The following is a 13,964-nucleotide window of genomic DNA, read 5'->3' as shown; positions in this document are numbered from 1 at the left end:
CTGACTTCAAGAGTTTGTTGTCAGCAGATACATATGTTCTTTTTGATGTATTTACATAGAGAAAAATTCAATCACCGTCCCCAAACTATGCTGTCAAGGCCAATTTGATACCCAAACTCTCAAAAGTATTAATGTGATACCCAAAGACATATTTAGACATCAACGTGATATTTCCGTCCAAAATTTGTGACGGCGCCGTTTCTTTGCTGAAGTGGCAAACACGTGGAGACAAAAAAAAAGATAAAGACCAATTTACCCTATTCTTTTGTTAATTATTCTTTTTATTTTTCTTTTTCCTTCTTCTTATCTGATGATCTGGGGACTTTCCCAGAAAACTTGACATCATCATCATCAGGAGAGTCGAACGAGACAGGTCTGACGATGGCGGGTGTGGCCTCGGATCTGGTCAGCGATCGGCGAAGCGACTCGGGAGTCGAATGAAGTGTTGGGCCCAATGGGCTCGGAGTTTTGTGGTAATTTGGAGTCGGAGTTGGGGTGGGGGTGGTTGTTGTCGGAATTGGGGTGGGGGTTGTTGGCGTCGGAATCGGCGTCGGAGAGGTCGATGAATTCCCAAAGAGTGTCTTGATCGGAGTCTTCGAATTGCAAGAATTGGAGGACGACCCTCGCAACTGGGCCCGCCTCCGTCATCTCCGATCACCGCTATGTTAATTTCTAATTTGTTAATTTCTTGAATTGATTCTCCTCAAAATGTCGTCGGTTCAACGCCAATCGAGCTCCGGCTCCGATGGATCTGTGGTGGATGACAAGAAGAGGAAGAAGATGCAGTCCAATTGCGAATCGGCCCGGCGATCGCAGATGAAGAAGCAGAAGCGTGTGGAGGAGCTGACGGTGGAGATCAGCTGGCTCCAGATCTCGAACAGCCAAATCCGGCAGAGCATCGACGCCAAGGACAAAGCCTACAGCGAGGTGGAGGCCTGGAACAATGTCATGAGGGCTCAGGAGAAGGAGCTGACTGATCGACTTCGCTACTTGGAGTCGATTGAACAGACTTTTGTGGAGTTCAGCGGTGTCTTCGATAAGGACATTAACGACTTGGCTGAGATGCATGACTCTCTGCTCAATCCGTGGCAGCTTCCTTACTCGACTCAGCCGATCACTGCTTCTTCTACTGATATGTTTCTCGATTGGCCATGATCAATTGCATTAGTCCTTTGCTTTTCGGTTCTTACTGTTATATCAATCGTTTCTGTTTTCGGGTATGTGTTAGTCTCTGGTTTTGATGTCTATAGTGGTAGCTTGTTTCATGTAATCAGTATCAGCGTTGTCTGTGTAATCCAAATGTGTGTTCAATAATAAAAAAAAAAAAAAAAAGGTAGTGTTGGGAAGAAGAAGAAGAATCGGAGTTGGGAGAGAGAGCTCTGTTCATGGTTCGTTTTTTTTTTTTTTAATTAGTTAGTCGTAAAAGACTATTCAGCCCTTGATAAAAAATTTTTTTGTCTCCACGTGCTTGCCACGTCAGCAAAGAAACGGCGCCGTCAGAAAACTTCCGTCCAAAAATCACGTTGGTATCAAAATATGTCTTTGGGTATCACATTGATACTTTTGAAAGTTTGGATATCAAATTGGCCTTGGCAGCATAGTTTGGGGACGGTAGCTGAATTTTTCTCATTTACATAACAAATTGTAAGGTGGTTAATTTCCAAGAAGGTACTTTATGTGAGACTTATTCTGTGACTCTTAACTTGAATGCCATATATTTAAAAATTAGGCTTTTTTTAGTCATTACATGTCTGTTGTGTCTTGTGTGCAATTTTATGCTTGTGATCCTATTTCACAAAGCATGTTTAAATTACCTTGTTCGGGTAAGCTCATGGTGATGGACATACATAATTTTTTTTTTTTTAAATGTATAGGTGGCAAGTGTGGATTAAATATATGAGTGAGAAATTATAGAAGCATCTCCCACTTGATTGTTTGTGATATGTCCCGTATCACGAGTTACCGATTTACTAGTCACTTGGACGGTAAATGACAATTACTTTCACTTTTAATTTCGTTTCGGTACTTTTAGGGGGCACTAAAAAGTTGACTTTTAATTTGAGAAAAGTTTCATTCACAAAAGTTGTAGAGGATGTTAAACTGAGTCCGTGAACACATAGCACGCTTAAATTGGAGTTCGTATGTGAAAGTTATGGTCAAAAATGTAAAAGTTACTGTTCATGGTAATTTTTCAATAAAAGGAAGAGTTATTGTGGTAAGTTTTCTTTTTTGGAAACTTACCTCGTCAGTTTCTCTCTCTTTTCTCTCTCTCCCCAGTCTTCTTCTTTTGGCGATATCTCCTCCGTCCGGTGACAGATTTGGGCCTGTGTCATTCGAACCCTCGCTCTGTTCTTCCTCTTCAAGTTTGGTGTAGTTTGGTGGCCTGTAGAAGTCGTAGCAAGGCGGAGAACACGGTGCAACCACTGTTTTGGATCTCCGGTGATTCTCCATTTTTTGGCTACTTCCGGCTGCGCCACCGGTCTATTTTGAAAGCCCTTGAGACGTACAACAAACTCTCCAAGTCTCTTGATCAAATTTGAAGTGTGGAGCATGAATCGAAGATTTGAAATTTCTAGGGTTTTGAATTCGGCCTCTTTCTTTTCGGGCTGATTTCCATACAATCAAGGTAATTCTGAACTTTGTTGCAGTTGGGAAAGTTGTTGGGCTTGTTGTGGTGAAGATTTTGACATAGGTATTGTAACCCAATTCGGGGATTGGCTGGCGGCGCATGGGCACTGTTGGTGGCACGTGGGGGCAGGTTCTAGCTTCCTAAATTGGCTGGTTGCATTCCTTGTAACTTGTGGAGCTTGTTGGTGTGTGTTTTGTAAAAATTGGAGAATGTCTAGTATCGATTGTGATTTTCCGAAGTGTGGAGTTTGGGTTGTCTATTTACGGGAATCAGACCGTTGGATCTCCCTCATTCCTACTATGGAATACTTTAATAGACAAATCGATCTTAATGGTGAAGTTTGTGATGAATCCGAAAAGAAATGGAGATGTTGGTTTACGAATTGTTGTTTACGAAATATAATTTTGTACAGGATGAAGTACCGACCTATCGCTCGACGAGGATCCTTATGCTTGGGTGCCACATTAGTCGTATACTGTGAGTGGACCTTTGATTTTAAATGATGCATGCAAATATTTTCTGAATTATTGATTTATTTAATTATCATTTTATTTATTGAGCGCATTATTTGGTTTTGGATTATAATTTTGGCATTGATTGGTTTTTTGTTATGAATTTCAGATATGAGTTTGTTATGCTCGGATTTGGATTTATGATTTATGTTGATTTTAGACGAATTATTTTCCAAGGTGATTTCCAGAATTAAACATTATATTTTTATTAGTCGATTTTGAGATTTTTGAAAGGTTTTCGAAAATGGGATTTTCGAGGATATTATATTCATCTATTAATTCTCGCTTATTTGTTGACGGATTTGAGAATATTCTTTTAGCGTGTGGGATGCGTCGTTGATTTATTTGATTATCATGAGATTTACTGAGTACGGTTGGGAACTGTACTCGTGCTTTTATTTTTGATATTTTGGGGAAGTCTTATTGGTTTTCTGTTTTTTTTATGATTTTACTCCACCATACCTGGGGCGTTTTATTTTATTGCTAGCTAGCCTATTAGTACTCCTTCCCACTTACTATGTGTTTGTGGGTGAGTTGAGCAAAGTGCTTGGGAGGCTCCCTTACTCGTATGGTGATAACTTCTTCCCCATACTGTACTTGACTAGTGGGGCTAGTCCGATGTCTTCGATGTCTCTTAACCAGCAGGGTTGATATGTTTTCACAAGTTTTCGAGCTTAAAGAAATATGTTTTTTTAAATGTTGCTTGTATTGGTTTTTTTTTTTAAAGGAATAAACGTGGGAAAGTAAAAAATCCCTTTTCTTTACAATTACTTATTTTTGTCCACTCACGCTAACGTTTTTATGTACTTTCCTCCTGGGCCCTTCGGTTTCAAATGCCCAGTTTGCAAAGTAGCTAGTTCAGCATAGTAGGATTCGGAGCATCGTATCTACTGCTATTGTATTCCATATTGTAGGTTATTTATTGAACCTACTTGTATCTTGAATTCATTTCCTCTTTTAGATTGCTCTAATAACCTGTGGGACATCTGTTATAAAATTTGGAACATGTTCTATTATTGTTTATTTGTGGAGTTATTGTGTTTTAGGGAGCAGGGTGGCTCCAGGAGAATAAGGTCGTTTTAGTAGAAGTGTGAATGTGTTTTCTACAGGTTTTGGGTAGTCCATTTTTAGGGGTGACTCTGCCGAATTTTCGGTAGAGTTTTTCCTAAGGTGTGCCTCACAGGGCCATCTCGGATTTCAGGGTGAAATTCGGGGCAGGTCCTGTCAGTTTGAAAAAGACAGAACTGTGGGAAAACTATAATTTGAAACTAGAGCCAAGTACTTAACCCGGGAAAAGGAGTTTTGTGGCACCTAAAAATATTTTAAAAATGTATTGCAAAGGGACGGTCAGCCATATTAACACTTTCCTAGGTTAAAAGCATTCTCCAACCTCTCTCTCATTAGTTAGAGAAATAGAGCAACATCTCAACAACATTTACAAATACAAAGGTAAGAAAGGCCAAGCGATGGTGATTGACAATTTCATAAGAAATGTTGAATTGTATGGTTACTTATTTACAAGTGAATTCAATTATTGTTGGTGATGAAAAATTCCGTAGAGGAGTTTGACTCACCAATGAATGCGGACTGGAGCGGGAGCTAACCGGGAATGATCTAGAAGCTTCCTTCGAGCGTTGACCGTCGGCTCGAGGAGAATGTGGGGTACCTGCAGAAAACCCTCCAATGCCTAAGTCAGTACGTTTCTTAGTACTCCAGAATTGGAATTGGATCGATTACCTGGACGTCAAGCCTCCTTTATATAGGCGATGACTTACTTAGGGAGCAAGCCGTCATTATTCCGGCTTTTATGGCTGCATTTATTTACACACTTTATGATGACAATTATTGCTGCACTAATAACAGTTAATCATTGCGTACTTACGACCGTCATTCATTGCGTATTTATGATAGTCATTCATTGCGCACTTATAATCATAATCATTGTGCGTAGTTATTGTCGTAATAATCGCCGCATTCATGACTGAAATTTAATGCCATACTAACTACGGAATTAATCGCTTTAATTGCGGGCCCAGCAGAATTTGACCCCTCCCCACAATTATCATCTAATTTTTGCATACTTTCTTTTCTGTTGCAGCAAAGAGGCTTCCTCTGGTTGGGACAGAAGCTTTGTAAGTATGTAATTCCTTGGCTTGTGAGTTCATTTAATGATGCGTATATGAAATCCTCTGCCCATGAGTAATATGGTTGATTTGCTGTTTAATAAGAATATATGCTATAATTTGGGGATGGTGCATGTTGCTGGAAATTTAATATCCATAGTAATATCTAAATGGGGTTGGTGGTTTCATTAATTTGAGAGTGTGTGCCCACAGGCAATCCATTTAGTTAGTTAATACATATGCCCAACATTGATGCAGATGACCAATCATTTGAATGCGATTAGAAACGAAAGTTGGGTTGTATGCCTGTATCATTAGGTGCAGACATGGAGACACAACAACCACTAGACCCTTTGTACCGTTATAGCACGGAGATGAATTCTGCTATGAATGATACAAAGGAGGAGACTGACAACCCAAATTGTGTTGAGGAATCGAGTGCAGCTTAGATGCGTCGATTTCGAACTAAAAGAGGCCCTAATAGGCCTAGATGGGCCCTAACGGGACTGTGGAGAAACTGAATGTTAATGTCTAAGATTCAGCGGTGGCTAAACCTTGGTTAACACTGGTCCGATGGGCGGACTGCTATTTGCGATGTGATCAACACTTCCGCTACCTGTCAAGTGAAATACAAAGGTTGTCAGAGGGAGACCGCGTTGGGCGGTCTTCTCTTCTCCGATGCCTAAGTTAGTCAATGTATTTGTGTTGACAAAATAATAGTAGGTAAGTAGTAAATGCGTAATTAATGAGGAGAGAGGAGAGAACCTTTTATAGGTGGGGAAGAGGCTGACCTCTTCCATGTTTTCGATGTGGGACTAATATGCTTCAGTTCCCAGCTTGTGGAGCTTCTGATGCTATCTTGGCGCGGCGCGTCAGCGGTGATCTGAGGGTGAGCCGGGGCTCAGGCGGTAGCCTGCTTGGCTGTGTTTACGTAGGTCACTCCGTTGGCGGGAGTTGGTACCGCTGGCGGTAGCATGAGCGTGACTCATTATAGCTAATTATGCTTGGCAAATGCTCATGTAAGTACACTGAAGTTTAATGCTAAAGGACAACCAGTTACACCACCTGACACAGTTGCCAGGTTCTCAAGGTTCTTAGGGTGGCTCACATTAGAGTCATCACTCTTCTTGATTGATAATACTGATTAGAGAAATTTCTACAATGCCTCAAACATGGATGCTGCTTGGGAGAGGATTAAGGTAAGTAACCAACTTTATAAAAAATTTATACATCAATGAGGTAATGTTAATTTATTAAAATGTTATACTGTTAATAATGAAATTGAGCACGTTTGCCATCTCAAATCACATATTATTCGTTGTAAGATCATAGTCATCGACCCCAATCCAATTGTGACTATTGAATTATATTTATTGGTAGGGAACTATTGCTGGCTCTTGCAATCTAGGCATCACCAATGTTCCTATTGCTGAGGGGAGTGCTCTCAAGGATGGTCTTATTCATGTTCTCTGTGACAATATCACTAGAATTCAATTGGAAGTCGACTCTATGCTCATCATCAATTGCATTAACAATTCCTATGAAATTTCTTGGCTCCTCAGGTCCCTGGTTCTTGATATGAAAGACATAGCTTCAAGATTTGAAGATGTCACTTTCTCCTTTGTTTTTCGTGAGCTAATTTCATTGCAGATGCCATCACTTCTATTAGTCATGGGCTCATTGCCTTTGTAATCCGAAGATTTGGCTTAATTCTCTTCCCACCACGGCCTACACTACTTTTAGTTTGGACTCTTTAAAACTTTAGTTACCGTATAAGCTTTTTGTTAGAATTTCTTTTCTTCTAATAAAAAAGAAAAAGTTTGTTCACAGAATAGTAAAATTGAAAATACAAATAGAATTTATGGTTTGGAGTTTGGACCAAAAAATTATTCCCAAAGAATAAGGGGGGTGTATTGTATTTGGATTTGTGCAGACTTTTTTTAAATGACAGACTTTTTGAAAAGTCCACAGACTCTTTAAAAAGTTGATAGACTGCTATTGATTTCTTAAAACCATTGATTTTAGCAACAGACTTTTTTATTGATTCTTGAAAATCTATATACTTTATTATGAATGACTTCTATAGATTTTCTAGTAAATAAAAACAAAAAACAAAAAACACAATCAATGCAGTCCAAATGTAAAACAAGATAATTACTCGTTGCCTCTTCAATGGTCAAGTATCTTCTTGTAAAACTTGACTCAAATAAAAGATTATTACTCTGTCTAGCTAGTTTGTTCTCATTTCTAATCTCCCAATCAACTTAAAGATACAATATAGATCACTTGATGTTTATGGTTAATTATTCTCATCAATTTTGTTTTCACCTATTAACATATATCATAAAAATATTGATCAATGTCTTGATTTATAATCAATCAATCGAAATTCAATTGTTCAAGCTTTCCTTGAACCATGATATAAATTCAAATCGATGAGAATAATTAATAAGACAAAACCCAGTATTTCATAGCAACACTATTCAAGGTTAAGATAACGGGTTGAGCCCGATGGGTTCGCGGGTTACCCGTTGGAACCCGTTAAGACCGCTAAGATTTTTTTTTAATTTAGTTTTTTATTTTTTTAATTCTTTTCTAATCTTTTTATTTTATTTTATTTTTTGCATATTTTAGACTCTTTTCACACCCATTATCCATGTAATCTTTTTTTTTTTTTTTGCATTTTTTAGACTCTTTTCACACCCATTATCCATTAAAGCCAAAGAAGAAGGCTGGCGAGGTTTGATTACTCGTGGTCCATTAAAGCATGTCGCCAAACTTCAAGCTTCTTCAGATTGACGAGGAATCAAATATCTTCGATGGAGTGAAGCATGTCGTCGATCTCTGTGCTGCCCCTGGTAGCTGGAGTCAGGTATCACATATCTTTCTCGCTATTCACTATGATCCAATTCCAAGCTCCTGACTTTGAAGCGAATTGTGTAGGTTTTGAGTAGGAAATTGTATCTGCCAGCAAAGCTTTTGTCAGATTCTAAGTAAGTTATTGATTTACTACTTCGGCAACAGCTTCACCAGCCTGGTCGATCTGCTGAATCCCACGAAAGATTCCGGCAGCTGGTTCTGGTGCGCGTTCAGCGAGACCCTGAGGAGCTCCGTGTGCGATGGTGCTGGAGAGGATGAAGATGTCAGCCCGTTTTTATTTCTTCTAATCGGGCTCGATGGGTTCCGTTGGGCAGCCCGTTTCCGCCCGTTAACTAACGGGTTGGCAGCCCATTAGCACGTTAAGTTATTGGGCGGAAATAAATGGGTTTTTAGCGGGCGGTTAATGGGCGGTTAACGGGTCATGGGCTGAATTGCCAGGCCTAGTCTTAGGGTTTCATAAATCATTTCTTATTGCTATTAGGGTTCCAAGTATCACAACTGAACAAAAAAAAAAATCACATTCAACAACTACAATGAACATGTTGGGTATCAAAAAATATTGATATCATGAAAGATTAGAGAAAAGATAAGAAGAAACAACAAAGAGAGATGATAGATAACCAAACTCTTTGTGCGCAGAGTGATAGATTAAAAAAAAAAAAAAATATTTGATAGATTTTTTCAAATCTTTGGTCTGGTGGCTAGAAAATTATTGGAATTTGGTATGTATAGTTAACACTACAAGGTCTATGATTATCCTTGATTTTCTAATTCCATAAGTATGAATGAAATTTTGAATACCTCTGAACTTTTATTCATTTTTAAAAGTCCTAATTGAATACCCCTAGATTTTGGTGGAATTCATAAAGTCTTTAAAAATCCTAATCAAATACCCCAAGACTTTCATGGACTTATATTGAATACACCCAAATTTTTAAATTCCATAGACTTTTTAAAAAATTCTACTAATTCCATATACAATACACCGGCTAAGAAAAAGAACCAGCTTATTATTGATACGTGTTCTGATCCAGAGTATAAGGCTGAAGCCCCGTCAATGGATTCAACTCGTCTGCTCCGGAATTCACACCCTTTTACATTTACACTCGCTCCACCCATCACCAAAACCCGCCATTACTCACTCTCTCTCCCCTCCCGCAAACTCTTCTTCATGCTCAAAACTAGCCGAAACGACGTCGGCCCCTTCGACGACGCAGCTTACGAGGCCGAGCGGCGCAGCCTCGACGCCAAGGCTCGGCAAACCATGGCTGAGGAGGCTTCCAGTGTTACGGAAGACCCCAAAGCTTGGAAATGGGTGATCCGGAAGAGAATTTGGGACATGATGGAGGCCCGCAACATAGCCCAGAACCCAAGGCCTGTTCACCACCGCATCCCCAACTTCGTCGGCGCCTCCGCTGCTGCCGATAAAGTAACACCCAGTTTCGTTTTTGCCTTTTGAATTGCGGTTTTCTTGGGTTGGCTCCAAAATTTACGTGCATGTTTTTTTTTCTTCTGCTTATGTGGGTTCGGGCAGTTGGGCGGGTTGGAAGCGTTCCGTGTCGGGAACTGTGTGAAAGTGAACCCGGATTCTCCTCAGAAGCAAGTCAGGTTTCTCACACTCTCTGGTCAGTTCCAATGTTTACTTACGTAGTAGCTATTGATTGTTCCACACGCATACCACATAGTCGAGTAGTATCCAACATATAATGTGGAGTATGTAATCTGCTGTAACAGTGGTAAGTGAAGTTATTTTTCAATAAGCTGAAGTACATTGGGAACCAGTAAGCACAATATGATAGACATTCAAGCAAAACGTACTGTGAGATATGTTACCATATTAGTTAGATACTAAGATAGTTGAGTTAAAGTAAACTGCAGGTTGGTTGTGCAAGCGAATTTTCATTTGCGTTAGCTTGTTACTTGTTTCAATGTACGCTAGGAAGCGGTGATGGCCACTGTTGCTAACCTCTAAATTTAATTTATGGACTTTCGTTTTTGTAGATGGGAAGAAGCTGTTAACTCCTCAACCCCGTTTACGGACTGGGTTTTTCTCTGTGCTTGAATCTGAAATGTTGACTCCTAGTACTATGAAAGAGGCTTGCACCTCTGTTGGGGTGGCCAAACACGGGCGGCCTATTGGATTAGATGAGAAAATCAAGGTTGATCTTATTGTCATTGGCTCCGTTGCTGTTGATCCCAGGACAGGTGCTCGACTTGGCAAGGGTGAGGTAATCATTTTAGCATTGCAGTATATAATTGGTTTTGTTTTCAATCCTTCTCTGGTACAGGTACATAGGAATAGGGTGATGTGTCGGCAGTCGCAGCAAAGGCCTGGCTTAGTTGAGGCTCCTTTGTTATATTGTTGCAAATTATGTATGCATCTATACCTACAAGGATATTTGTTTGTCATTTTCATAATATCTTTTTTTTTTTTTTTTTTTGGTTTTGTTCTGAATTTAATGTTGGCATGCGTCTTAGTCTCATGAAATGGATGAGGATTTCTATGAATAAAATAAAATGCATAACGATTTAAATTAAGATATGGTTTGTGTGTAAATGCCATTTTCCATTTCTATGGAGTATGGACAGTGGGCAGCTTCATGTATAAAGTTTAAGATTAGCCAATTTGAAATTCTGTTGGGGAAAATGTACACATATTCTAGTAGACGATATGATGATTGTGGTAAAACTTAATTTGTTCAGTGTAAATGATTGGGGTGCAGGGATTTGCAGAGCTTGAATATGGGATGCTGCGATACATGGGAGCCATTGATGATTCAACACCAGTTGTCACTACTGGTAAGTGTGGTTTTTTCGCTAACCCTCATTTATGTTCAATCTGGTGTCATACATATGCAATAGAGATTCCTGTTTCTTCCTGGAGCAAGCGGCATGAAAGGTTTGCATTTGAATATAACTGTTCTTGTTTTAAATGTTTTCCGTAATCTCTAGTTACTCTACCAATAGGGATAGAGAAATAAGAGAGGAAATTTGGGTTTGGGAGAGGAGAAGAGTTAGAATGAGATTCTGCATCATATGTGTGCTTACTGTCTATAGGGATGTCGTTTCATTATCTACATTAGGAATACCTTGAAGATCGTTGCCATTAATTATGTCATATGCCACTGTGCATGTGCTTCCTGTGTAATGCAAAGGCAAGTTTATATTTGTCTTCCCATGCAGCACACACCTGCAACTAGTTTTGCAGTTTGTTATGGTTGAACCGTGCACATGATGGACGTTATTAATCTGGTAATCGAACAATTTCATTCTATTGTCTGATTAGTAAAGATGAACTTGCAGCATAACTGCATAAGTGATGCTATACCAGCTAGGTCTGCATCTCCAACAATACATATTAACTCCGGTTCCTTAGTTGTCCACTTGTCTTTGCAATGACTTATCATAAAAGAAACGGCCAAAAACTTTCATTTTGGTTTTCCACATCTTCATATATTGCAATATTTTCTTTCATTTCAAGCAATTATTGGAGGAGAAGGAAGTTGAACTTGGGTCTTTATGTAGGGGTAAATGCTCTTAAGCACTAAAACTAAAGCTATAAGCTTCCCACCCCAGTCCCACCTACTACTTCAGATCACTGCTTTAGGAAATTACTTTTGCTGTCTGAACTACTATCTAAATAAATTTTTCCAACTTTGCTTAATTTCTGTTTACATCAAAGGTGACACAAACTTTCTTGCAGTGCATGACAGTCAATTAGTAGATGATATTCCAATTGAGAAGCTATTAGTCCATGATGTACCAGTTGACATCATATGCACTCCAACCCAGGTCATTTTTACCAACACATCAATTCCAAAGCCTCAAGGTTGGTAAACTTCTGCAATCTGGTTTGATTCTTTTTTTTTTTGTCCTGGAAAATTTGTCCTGGAAAAATAATCTCCCTTCAAGAGTTGGTTGAGTACAGACCCCTAAATTCCACAACAATGTAGGGATTTACTGGGACAAATTGTCTCCGGAGAAGCTGGGGCAAATTAAAATACTCAGAGAACTGAAGAGAAGGATTGAACAAGAGACTGGACAAAAATTGCCATGCGGTCCATCAGAGAAACTGCCTCCCACAGCGCGAAGAGGAGCTAACTTGGTAGGTGGTAAAAGGATATAAAATGGTGTAACCAAAAAAAAAAAAAGGAACATAAAATTTGTCATTTGTACTGTAATACTAAATGTGGCTATAGTATAACCTTGGTACTTTTGTTCCTTGAACTCATGTTACTTTAATTTATAGTCAATGTATAATTGTATAGTTAACTCATTCTGTACTGATGTAAGAGTTTGTAAGTCATGAATTCATATCCTTGAAAAATTTGAGGTAAAAACCTCTCGGGTCCAAAAATTGTGTAGCAAATAATAAAATCTTTGGTTAAGATAGTATCAGTATGCGAATTTGTTAAATAATCCAGCCAACGAGCAAGAGTATGAGACCAACATTAAGAGGACGATCAGAAACAAACAAACACCAAAATATGTTAGGCAAAGGGGCAACGCATAAACTGATTAGTAGATTCAAATCATTCAATATTATACAGGACTAGCTTTGTAACAAAAAAAATGATTCGACTTGATAATGTATTGCTAATCAGATATTTAATATTTATGTACTACAAAACATAAAAGTAATACGATATATAAATGTAGTGTGTACTCTGCTGTAACAGTGTTAAGTAAAGGGGTTAAGCCCGTATGCCCAAAAACTCATGGTATTTTGCCCATTTGATCCAACATCTATGTATTTTGCCCAATTACACAACTTTTAGGGGAAAAGACTCATAAGGGTAGTCCTTTCTAAAGTAGTGCCTAGTATATCCTATGCTGACTTTTGGGTTCAAAATTCACTTTTTCTTAAAAAACCATGTTCCAACTTTTGAGAAAAACAAAACTAGCCTTCAACATGCCTAAGTTTTTCACCTAACGGCTTCCTGCCTAACGGTTACTTTAACAGGCGAAATCACTGCTGCTTGTTTCTATCCAAAGCTGTGGCAAAGTTTTACTAAGCTAAAGGAAAACTGAGCCTAAAGAGAGTATATGATAATGGCAGATCACGATTAGTAAAACAACAGATAACGGATAACTTTGTTGAAATAAAAATTTGATGAAGTGGGTGAACACACTGAAATTATTTATATAAACATAATTACAAGCTAAGATTTCAGAGCCTCATTCTCAGGTAAACAGCTAAAAAGCTGTTTAGCTATCCATGAGATTGATTACAGTACTTACTTGTAAATGGAAGCACACTTCACACTAGACAGGAAAGAAAGAGCACACTGCTACTTCTTGAGAGAAGACTCTTCTGCTCAAGTTCTTAAGCTATCTTACAGATTGTGGAAGTTTTTGATGTGTGGGGATTTTTCGATGCCTCTACAAATGAAACGCAAGCTCTTTATATAGAGAGCGGACTCCAAACTTAAATTCAAAAACTTAAAATATACAATTCAACTCCGTGATTTCCTGCTTTCCTGAGTGCTCCTGTTGGTGGAGGTCGGACAAGGAAAAGGCAGGTTCTCCTTTGGGTGAAATGTTTTTCACCTCTCCTTTTTTGAAAAGCAAAAGTAGCTTTTGGGAAGAGTCCAAAAGTACTTTCGGTGTTTTCTACACCTGCTGCTTCACATGTTCTCGTCTGTTTCAGAGTGGTGGCCAAAGACAAAGGAGTTGTTGTCTGTCTGGGCCATACGAGTGGTTGTCGCATTGTCCTCGACGTCTGTATCAACATACATCTTGTAGTGGTTGTCAATTTCAAGTTTTTCCACCAATTGCATGCATGCCATCGTCGAGTCTATCTCATTTCTGGTGAGAGAT

At 38.9% G+C, this 13,964-nt stretch overlaps 2 protein-coding genes across 2 annotated transcripts; both read left to right on the top strand.

The window, feature by feature from the left end:
- The first annotated feature begins 550 nt into the window (after positions 1-550).
- LOC133740663 (bZIP transcription factor 53-like) lies at positions 551-1,253 on the top strand. Its single transcript, XM_062168598.1, has one exon. It carries the CDS (start codon positions 709-711, stop codon positions 1,153-1,155), a length of 447 nt encoding a protein of 148 aa, XP_062024582.1. The 5' UTR covers positions 551-708; the 3' UTR covers positions 1,156-1,253.
- A 7,892-nt stretch (positions 1,254-9,145) lies between these two features.
- Positions 9,146-12,420, top strand: LOC133739249 (5-formyltetrahydrofolate cyclo-ligase-like protein COG0212). Its single transcript, XM_062166995.1, has 6 exons — positions 9,146-9,573; positions 9,679-9,769; positions 10,146-10,372; positions 10,868-10,943; positions 11,848-11,973; positions 12,098-12,420. Exons 1-6 carry the CDS (start codon positions 9,202-9,204, stop codon positions 12,268-12,270), a joined length of 1,065 nt encoding a protein of 354 aa, XP_062022979.1. The 5' UTR covers positions 9,146-9,201; the 3' UTR covers positions 12,271-12,420.
- Positions 12,421-13,964: the final 1,544 nt, after the last annotated feature.

Source organism: Rosa rugosa, chromosome 3 (genome assembly GCF_958449725.1).
Source record: "Rosa rugosa chromosome 3, drRosRugo1.1, whole genome shotgun sequence".
In the NCBI taxonomy this organism is placed as follows: Eukaryota; Viridiplantae; Streptophyta; class Magnoliopsida; order Rosales; family Rosaceae; genus Rosa; species Rosa rugosa.
The sequence above is the reverse complement of the archived record's forward strand: the minus strand, read 5'-3'. Positions and strand labels throughout refer to the sequence as shown.